This window comes from Epinephelus moara, chromosome 10, assembly GCF_006386435.1.
Source record: "Epinephelus moara isolate mb chromosome 10, YSFRI_EMoa_1.0, whole genome shotgun sequence".
NCBI lineage: Eukaryota > Metazoa > Chordata > Actinopteri > Perciformes > Serranidae > Epinephelus > Epinephelus moara.
In genome coordinates this window covers 33,886,019-33,896,361 of record NC_065515.1, presented here as the reverse complement: position 1 = coordinate 33,896,361, position 10,343 = coordinate 33,886,019, and the positions used below count along the sequence as shown (strand labels likewise).

General features: G+C 42.5%; 1 protein-coding gene across 6 annotated transcripts in view; it reads right to left on the bottom strand.

Moving 5' to 3' along the window:
• kdm4aa (lysine (K)-specific demethylase 4A, genome duplicate a) overlaps window positions 1-10,343 on the bottom strand; it is a 49,208-nt gene that overhangs the window by 16,764 nt on the left and 22,101 nt on the right. For 4 of the 6 annotated variants that reach the window (XM_050055654.1, XM_050055655.1, XM_050055657.1 and 1 more), the window contains exons 11-16: window positions 9,243-9,637; window positions 8,868-8,967; window positions 6,918-7,102; window positions 3,410-3,614; window positions 3,012-3,088; window positions 2,325-2,380 (exon numbers count right to left, since the gene is read on the bottom strand). In XM_050055654.1, the coding sequence (XP_049911611.1) occupies window positions 2,325-2,380; window positions 3,012-3,088; window positions 3,410-3,614; window positions 6,918-7,102; window positions 8,868-8,967; window positions 9,243-9,637 (1,018 nt within the window). The remainder of the gene's footprint in view (window positions 1-2,324; window positions 2,381-3,011; window positions 3,089-3,409; window positions 3,615-6,917; window positions 7,103-8,867; window positions 8,968-9,242; window positions 9,638-10,343) is intronic. The other 2 variants (XM_050055656.1, XM_050055659.1) reach the window with 1 other exon arrangement.

Genomic DNA, 10,343 nt, shown 5'->3' with positions numbered 1-10,343 from the left:
ACGAACCCATTCATTGTGTATGTGCTACCACCAGCGTGCGCCGTTATTGGACGGCGCATGGATACTCACAGAAAAGTGCCGCGAGAATAAAAAAAAGAAAAGAAATAAAGTCAGATTAAATATTCCTTCCGCAACAATTTTAAGACCTTTGAGTAATGAATTTAAAACCAATCTGAGACATTTCTAATGAATTTAAGACATTTTCAGGCCTTACTTTTAGATACATGAATTTAAGACTTTTTAAGACTTTTCAAGGATCCGCGGATACCCTGTTAAAGCTCTCCAAAGAGACAAGACAGGCCAACTTGAGTCGAGTTTGGAGGTCATTCCATGACCAAGGGCCAAAATAGGACAGACTCCTACGACCAGCCTCAGTCCGCACTGAGGGCACTATGCAACGTAACCAGGTGCTGGATCAGAGGTTGTGGGAGTCTTGAGTCAGGACAAATTTAATGTATGAAGGCAAAGTGCTCAACAAGGCCTTATAAATCAAAATATACCAGTGCTGAATCCTGCGCATAGTGAGTGAGGACCAGCCCACTAGAGTGTACAATGCACAATGGTGAGTCCTAAAAGCAGAATCTCAACGCAGCTTGACAGCAGGTCAAGTTTTGCCAAGACAGTTGGGCAAGCACTGTGTCACCATAGTCAAGCTGACATAAAAATAAGCTCGCTACCAGCCGCTTGCGTGAGGGCTAAGAAAAACAGGATTTTAACCTATAAAGAAAACCAACAGTAAACTTAAGTTTCTTTGACAACAAATCTTAAGTTTCTTTGACAACAAATCAATGTGCTGCTTAAAGTTAAAATTCACGTCCAGCCAGATACCGAGATACTTGTACATGTCAACATACTCAATATTGGTACCATCAAGAGTTAAAATACACCTAGGAGGCTTGGAGAGTGCAGTCTTATTTGGTACGAACAGCATAGCCTTTGTCTTGCTCCCATTCAAAAGCAATTTAAAATCGATAAGCACATGCTGCAGTACAATAAAATCAGCGAGGATGTCAGCTGACCAACACTCGCTACCCGGTCCCTGGTTGCGGCGATTTGCGATGCTGGCCAGCTAGGAATCAACTAGCAGCCAGTACAGTACAGTCCTCTCTGGTCTAGCTAACATTTAGCTGTGTTACTTACTGATCCATTAGAAAGAAAGCTAGCTGGACACCGGTGTTGAAGCCTCTTTGGTCACGGAGCTCCCTCCATCTCTTGAACGCCTGACTGAGGTTTACTCTTGTTTTTCCTCTTCTTTTATCACTCTCCTTTTTGTGCATCCTCGCCTCCTCAGACAGATTAGCTTGTTTTCTTTTGAGAGGCCGTTTTTCACTTATCTCCAAACTTTGTCCGTCTGCCATTGTGCTCCTGACTCAACTATGCCCCGGCCAGTTCCTCATAAGCACCAGCTCCAGTCCCTGATTGGCTGACCGACCAGTTTGGCAATACATGACGCATTTCCTGCCGTAAAGCAGCTTTTTTCCGCGAAAATTCGTCCCCGGTGGCAGAAGCTTATTGCAAAGTCACTAGGTAACCTATGTAAACGCTGATAGTCTGATTTTACTGTGTATACTACCCTGTGCAACCCACATTATTTCCATAATGATATATATAGGCAAAAATGCTGTCTGTTGCTTCTTTAAGTGCAATTTATTTGCACATCCACAAGTAACATTTCAAACTAATGTTCTTCTTCAGACCCAGTCTAAGGAAGAACGTTAGCTTGAAATGTCACTTGTGGATGAGCAAATAAGTTGCACTCAAGGGAGCTAGAGCATGCGGACCTCTCTTCATGTTTTGTATGTGTGTGTGACTACAATGCTTTTTTGTGCTACATTTAAGTAATTAAACCAGTTTGATGTTATTCTGGCGGCACGGTGGTACAGTGGTTAGCATTAACACCTCACAGCAAGAGGGCTCCTGATTCGAGTCCAGGGTGGGGTATTCAAACCCTGGGTGGGGGAGCCCCTCTGTGTTGAGTTTGCATGTTCTCCCTGTGTCAGCGTAGGTTTTCCCTGAGTACTCTAGCTGCCTCCCACAATCCAAAGACATGCAGGCTAGGTGTGAATGTGGTGTGAGTGTGAATGGTTGTCTGTCTCTATGTGTCAGCCCTGCAATACTCTGGCGACCTGTCCAGGGTGTACCCCACCTCTCGCCCAATGTCAGCTGGGATAGGCTCCAGCACCCCTGCAACCCCTTACGGATAAGCAGTTACGGAAAATGAATGATGTTATTCTGTTCAAAGATGAAGTACCATTATCAAAGTGCAGATGTTCTAAAATAGCTACATGTTCTTTACCTTTCCTGAGGACTCTGGAACAACTTACTTATTATTGTTGGCTTTCTGCAAGGCTCCACCTCTCAGTGAACACAAACAGCAATTCTGCAAAAAGAACATACATACAAATAACAAAGAGCTAAATCTTTCATTGCTGTAGCTTGTAGTAGTCAAGTCATGACAGCTTCCCAAAAGTGAAGCCAAAACATCTTGATCACCCCCGGTGGCTGGCCCCTCCTTGTTAGTGGATGGGACATGGGCCAAACTAAAAACTCAAAGTGCACATCAAATACATTTTTCCTAAAGATGGTTTCTGTCATTTCAGGTAGTTCTTATCACTTTGCTTTATGTTCAAGTGTTCATTTTTATTTTAAGTTTGGTCATAATTAGTTTATTTAATCTATATATAGGATAAAGATGGGGTTTGACGTTTTAATGTAAAGCTGTGTGTGCCAGTTAGTGTGCTCGTGATCAATGGCTCTGCTGTAAAAAGGGAGTTTGCAACCAAACCCACAGCCACTCTTTTATTAACTGTTTGCCAGATGAAGGTGTAGTTACAGAAATGTCACAGTAAATTTTTCTTTTTGCAAGTTAGACAGTGTGAGGAAGTTTGTCTGCAAATTGTGACCATCAGAAAGAACGATTTTAAGCCTAAGCCACTTGATTACCAAGAGGACTCCAATTAAACAAGAACATGCACTATGTAGAGTAAATCTACCCTGGAGTGTTCACTGACCTCCTTCATGGCGTTGGCCTTGCAGCGTGCACATTTCCACTCGTTGCTCACAGTGGCTGGATCCACACCATAACAGCCTGAATATACAAACACAAAGACACAGTTTGCAGACACAGGTGTAGTAGCTGAGAGGGTCATTATTATATCATTATGAAGGTCTATTAGCATGTGCTGCCATCCACAGACAGTGTTTAGTCAGTGCAGTTTTAAGTGGTTGTGTTTGGCCATCAAATGTTGCAGTTCTACAGTAACACATTTCTGTGCCAATGACACATGAGAAATTCGGGGGAATGAAAACTGGTTGACAGCATTTGTGTAAAAACACTTTGATCATGAGCACACAGGCTGTGTTACATATCTGCAGCAAATAATCTCAGTTCAAATGCGTGTGTACTGACTGGTGTGAACCCGGATGCTGCACTGAGAGCAGCTGATGAGGAGGCTGGTTCCATCTTCCTCTAGATGAGGGGTGACGGGCTGCTCCTCACACTCAGAGTCCTCCTCCGTGGTGGTGGTGAAACACATCTCTGGGATAAGAGGTTTGGTCCGCATCCGTCCACCAGCAAGTATGACAGGAGCGTCTACACTGCTCCCACATTCAGTCTGACAGCAGGAAGAAACATGGAGCTTACAACACAAGCAGTGTAACAAGTAATATCCTGAATATGGACTTTTCTGAAAAGTGCAACTTCTCTCCATCAACAACTACTGGGTCACAGGACAGGTATGTTTGTACTTCAACGTGTTGTACTCAAAGCTTTATTTACTAAATGACAGTGTTCGCTTACATTCTACTAAATCCACGTTACCATCCTCCATAATCTCTGATGGTACGTCTGTACATAGTGCCTGTAGCAAAATCTGATGCCCTTAAATACTAAATGAAAGATCTCCAGCACTGTAATGTAACTATTGTGCCTTCTTTAATACGTACACAAATATTTATGAAAAACACGTTATGGAAAACGCCACAATAATGTCAGCCTCTGAGCCTCAGTAATAAAAATGTGAAGTTTTTAAACAAACACTTGTGTGCTTTTAAGGGTTAGTTCGCGATTTCTTAAGTGGGGTGGTATGTGTTACGTATATATGGTCAGCGTATTACCTTCAGAAGATGAGGTGGCATGCCCCCATTTTGGAATAGCAGGCAGGAGTCCCACCAGGGAAACTCAGCATTACATTGCTGTGGATGGGGGTTGATATCAAAATGTATTTTAGCCACCTTAAAAGAGGCCCACCTGGGGCGTCGGTAGCATAGTGGATAGTGCCGGCGCCCCATGTACAGAGGCATTGCCTCGCTGCAGGGGCCGCAGGTTCGAATCCGGCTCGCGGCCCTTTGCTGCATGTCAGTTCCCACTCTCTCTCTGTCTCCCCATTTCACTCTCTGTCCTGTCATTAAAGGCAAATAAAGCCCACAAAAATAATCTTAAATCTTTATCAGTCTTAGTGGACGCTATATTGACAATTTTTCTCACTGCTTTACCTCACTGTCAGAGAGCCCTTTTCTTTAATGCTACATTTTCTCAATCGTAAAACATCCATATTACTGTGCCAACACTGCCATACACTGTATTACCCCGCAGCTCAGCTGTTTGGGTCAGACTGTCAGCAGTTTATGGAAGACACGACAAAAACTAGTCAAAATGAGTGAATATGACAACGAAATGCCGTTCACTGAGGAGACAAGAAAAGACCTATATGAACCAGAGTATACAGAAGAAGAACTTCTGCAGAGTGAGATTGAATGGGCCAAGAGTGAAAGACGAGCAACGTCTGTGGAAACTGGAGTCCAAGAAGGAGCACAAATTACCTGGTGGTGCAGATGTGTAAACTGTAAATGATGCAGATGGATCCAAGGAGCTACTGATGACACATTGGAAAAGGCGTACCAGACCAGAAGGACCTAATAACGAGTTGTCTTAGTACGTTTTTGGCTCTCAGTACATGTTATTGAATAAAACCAAAGTTTCATAGGCTGTGTTACCTTATCAACGTATTAGCGTTAGCCATTTATAGAGGCAAACCAAGCTGAAATAACAGAGAGAGGAGAATTGGTGTCCAATTGCGTGCAACTAGCCATAGCTGTGAAGAAAATGTCAATTAATGTAATACGGTGAAATGTATGTGGTGAGCGGAGCTTCTCTTTGTTTGCCCGGAAAAACACAAGCACACACCATGTTTGAAATACTGGTATCTAAAAAAGTAAAGTTTCTTTAACATCTGATCTCGCAACAGCACTTTCTGACCCAAACAGCTGAGCTGCGGAGTAATACAATGTGCAGCAGCAGTGGCGCAGTAATACAGAAGTTTCACAAAAGAAAAGGGCTGTCTGACGGCGAGGTAAAGTGGTGAAAAAATCCTCAATATAGCATCCACGTAGACTTTTTTCGTTTTTTAGGTGGGCCTCTTTTAAGGTGGCTTAAATACATTTTGATATCAACCCCATCCACAGCAATGTAATGCTGAGCTTCCCTGGTGGGACTCTTGCCTGCTATTCCAAACTGGGGGCGCACCAACTGTCATCCACTGATGGTAATACACTGACTATATACTTTAAGTTCCTCATACGACCCCACTTCAAAAATCTCGAAATAACCGTTTAAGGAGACCAGCAGGTAGACAAAAAATTAATTTGTGTGCACATGTGGATAAATCATGCTTTGAATTAATATTTTGTGTGTATTTAGAGGATATAATGTTAAATAATGTTTAATACTGAACTCCAAAATGTAATCTTGATCTTGGAAACAACAGTTGACAATCTCAGCAAAAAGTTCACTTACTCACCTGACCTGGAGCCAGGGTCTGAAATTAACACCCACCAAGAGCCAAATCTAGGTAGATTTTCTGTTTGGCGAGCAAATCTTAGAGGGCTATCTGCGAGCATTTTAGTGTCATTTATGGTCACGCTGCTTCCGTCCTCTGCTATTTGTTTGTGTCGCAGACAAGCTTGACACTCACAGCGACAGTGACTTTATGGTGCATTCAGGTGCACTTTGTAAACTCTGAAATCTCACTTGCTTTGTACAGCTAAGTGTGTGGCTGACTACCATGGTGCATTCAAGTGCAACTTGTAAACTCTTTACCTGAATGGCTATGAAGATTGTTTATAACAGGGGAATTTCTTCTTTTTTTTTTCTTGTTTTCCTCTTTTGAAATACATCCATCATTACTTTTTTGTTCTTTCACTACAGCATTTTTAATAATTAGATGCTAAAATCATAACAACATCTCTTTCATTTCTGTATGGGCAGACTCTTAAAATTATATTTAAAAATCAAATAAATAAATAAATACATACTTAAGTTGTATCCAATATGCCTTCATTTTGGCCCTAAAATATGCATGTTTGAAATAAACCAAGCACTTCACATCACTTGCTGCATGTCTGCTACCTGCTACCGTTATTTTGGCTGGCAGAAAATATGCTTGGCCAGTTTTCATCGATTAGTTTGGTTGGCTGTTCAGTCAAAAAGTTAATTTTGGACAGTGCCTGGAGCATTAGATCAAATCACATGGTCCGCATCCTCAGATCAAGTTTGCTTGATTTCAGTGAAAATGGACATGCAGTTTTAACATAACGTTTAAGGAATATATCACAACACAGCATTGTTCCCCCATCTAAAAATCTAAACAAAACTGCATTAATGCCAACCGCATTATTTAAATGAAACAGTCTACAGAATGACACCAGGTTACTTTGCACTGTCGGCTCATGCTGATGGTGTTTGGATAGTATATCAACAACTTATACTTTTTAATAAAAATGTATAGTTCTCAAACTGAGATCACGGTGATGCTGTTGTCAGGGTTATGCAAAATAATAGTGATATACTGAGCACTATTTTGTCATTTCTGTGTATGAATTACTTTTTTCTTTCCATGTGTGCTGTGCTACAGACATACCTGACGGTATGTGTGGAACAGGATGCAGATGGAGCAATATGGAGATTTGGATCCCATGCGCTGATTGTAATCCCTCTCTTTTTTCAGGTTGGGAGGTCTGCTCTGCCACAGGTGAGCCAGGGGTTTAGCCCAGCTCTCCCCTTCCAGACCACCCTCCTCTAATGTGGGGACCTCCTCTGGGGCCTCTGAGGGACAAAAAAGGCACAAAAGCAAAGTCAGTACACACAATCAGATCAAATAACAACTACAAGGATGGTATTCGCTAAAGGGACAAAGCTAATTAATAGGGCTGCCATCTGACAGTCAGAGATTAAAATCACCAGTCGGAGAACCCCCAGTCGACTGAGATTCTTCAAGTTAAGATGTCTTTTTTTTGTTTGTTTGTTTTGGTCAGTGTGGAGTGTGCACCTGGGAACATTTTCAGTACCCTGATTAAGGGATTATTTATGCTCAACATTAGATACAGAGACGGATGCAGCCTTGTGTCCATACTCTGCATTCCTTTTGTCAGCATTTGTGTGCATTTTCTAAGAGTTTACGGATACAGATGAAACGGAGCAGTACCACTGGAGATCCTGGAGCCAATTTAAGTGAGATACAACTAAAGGAGATGACAAAGACATTTAAATAATGGCAGAACAGAACACAATGGTGATATAATATAATATATAGTAATTCTTTTTACTGTTTTCACTTTATATTATCTGTCCACATGTTGAGATCTCTTTAATGGCCACACAAACCTCTGTTGTGTACAACACCGCCTCTGTTTGCGAGAACAATTTTACAACCTCCTCCACCATCACCTCGCTTGTTTGTTGTTGTGTAAAACTTTTGACTCAACCCTCTAGTGCCATCTATTGGCTGTATCTATGCCAACATATGGGACGCATGGAAGTATAGGACAGCCATGTTTACAACCTTTAAATTGGCTGTATCCATTCTCATACATAAAAGGGAGTAGAAATGATTCTTAAGCTGCAGGGTGAGCACTCCTCGTTTTCTGCTGCATTCCAGTAGAGGCAGCTGCAGACCCAGAACCAGGGTGAGTCTGACTGTGACAGAGGCAGCTGCCCACAGGAAGAGAGGCTTTACCTGTCAGGCTCTGGGGTAGGCCTGGGGCGATCAGCGATCAAATCGTATACTGGCGATTGGAGGGTTGCCAGGCGATTTGCTGGATATCAAGGCGATTTTGAAAAAAAAAAACAATGCGAAACGAAAAACGCAAAAACGGCGCTCTACTGTGCATTAAAAGATGTTTTTTGGGGAAATACATGACTGTCAGAGAAGCCCCGTTTACAAACAGACCTACAATCCAAAATACATGACTGTCAGAGAAGCCCCGTTTACAAACAGACCTACAATCCATCTCCTCTCCTCTCTTTCTTCTCAGCAGAGGGTGCCCTGTCAGCCCTGCGCTGACAGTGACAGGGCGCATCTCTTTGATCCAAAGTGACGCAGCCTGTTTGCTCATGCTTCAGGGTCGTTCAATAGAGTAAATGCTAATAAATATTGTTTTAATGTTTAACTATTGAAATGTTCACAAGGGCTTTCATAAATTCCTACAATGTTGCGGCACTGCCGCCTTTGCAGGTTAAAAGTTAATGACAGCGACTTGAAGTGAGGAGGAGCAATATCTGTTTGATATCTAGTGTCAGCAAAAGCGTTGTGGCCCATTTCCTAACCGTCGTTAGCATAGGTAGCATGCATTAGCTTGGAGGGCTAACTTGGCTTGTTTACTATATTATGTGAACGTCGCTGTTATCCTGAACATCTTGTCGGACCAGGTCAAACCCAAACTCTTTATGGAAACTAGAATTACGGTTGTATGCCTCCCCACACCAGTGACATTTCTTACAGTTTACTTCCATGTACGTGTAAACATCGATGCTTCATTTTTAATTTGGGGGTGGACTGTCTCTGTAAGTTGTTACAGTTGATGTGACAGACCTTCATCACTCATGCCATCCTTTATGAGCGGATGGTGGCCTGGCAGCTGCCCTAGGTCACTCTCTGGCTCTCCATCTCCAGCCACCTCTTCTGCCACCTGCTGGAGAGACACATCTTCGGTTAGTATCAGCATCCAGGCTGGACAGTCTTTTGATAGACCATACCTCAGTTCAATGCTTCTGACTGAAATCTAAAGTATATCTGAGCATCCTCGAAAGTCACACCAAGCCAAAAACTACATGAAGGCAGTGAGTTGATCACTGCAGCGGATTCAAGTCTCTAATTATTACATATAGATTTTATAAAGCATACTGAATCAATGGTTAGAAACACGAGGTACAGTATCAAGTGTGTTTAACATCTGTGTCCACTCACTGCTTTGCTAACATTTCTGCTCTCCGTCTTATTGTCACTGCCCTCACTCTTCTTCTCCTCCTTGGGCGGGGCTTCTCCCTCTCCGTAGTCTCCTTTGGCATAGCTGTGAACATGCAGGACATCTGTGGGGCTCAGCGTCCTCTGAAATAGTTTGTGTGGTGGGCTGCAGCTGCTGCCCAGCGGAGGCTCCTCACTGCCACCTGCCTCCTCAGAACACAGAGCCACCACCTGGCTCTCAAAAGGCTCGGGAGGACACACATCGGAAACACTGTTTTTCTCTTTTTTTGGTGTGCTTTGTCGGCTGCCAGTTTTCTTAGTGCTGGCTTTGGTCTGGGCTTTAGTCTGCTGCTTAGTGTCTTTCTCCTTCTTGGGCTCTGTCTTGACTTTCACTGTGTCTAAAAGAATAATACACCAAATATATACATCAATTAAGGCTCCAAATACCACGTGCATATATGCATGATAGTACACATAAAATCTGGGCTGTGCAAGTGATTCTCAGCTCTACATGCACTAGCTACTGCACATGTCAACTCACGCATTGGCCAAGACTCAGGCAACAGACACTTTTTACAATCTCTTGCGTCACATTCTATGCACGCTGCAAATCCATTTTCTTGTGCAATGAAAAACACATTTTTAACAGATAACAACAGATAAAGACACTGACAGCATTTGGACAGATGAGACGGACAACACAACAACGGCACAACACTGCGGTCAAGCCAGCCGCAGCTGCCGCACTACAGTGAAGTTTCTTTGATGTTTGATATCTGACAGACATTCACTCCGCACCCAGCGGAGTCATCTTCTTCACATAATTTCACCCGATTTTGGCAGCAGAAGGACGGTTTGCTCTCCTCCCAGCCCTCACGTTTAACTGCTGGGGGCTGAGTGAGGGATCATCAATGTCTTATTGTTTAAGCAACAATATATATATATTTTTTTAATAGCTTCTTACATGACTTACCAATATTAATGAAAATTATGATTGGAAAATGATACTTGACTGGTCTTATGTAGCACACTTATTTTCATTACTATTTTTTTTTTTGCATAAATATTTTAATGAAAATATCAGCACTTTTTAAAATAACTTTC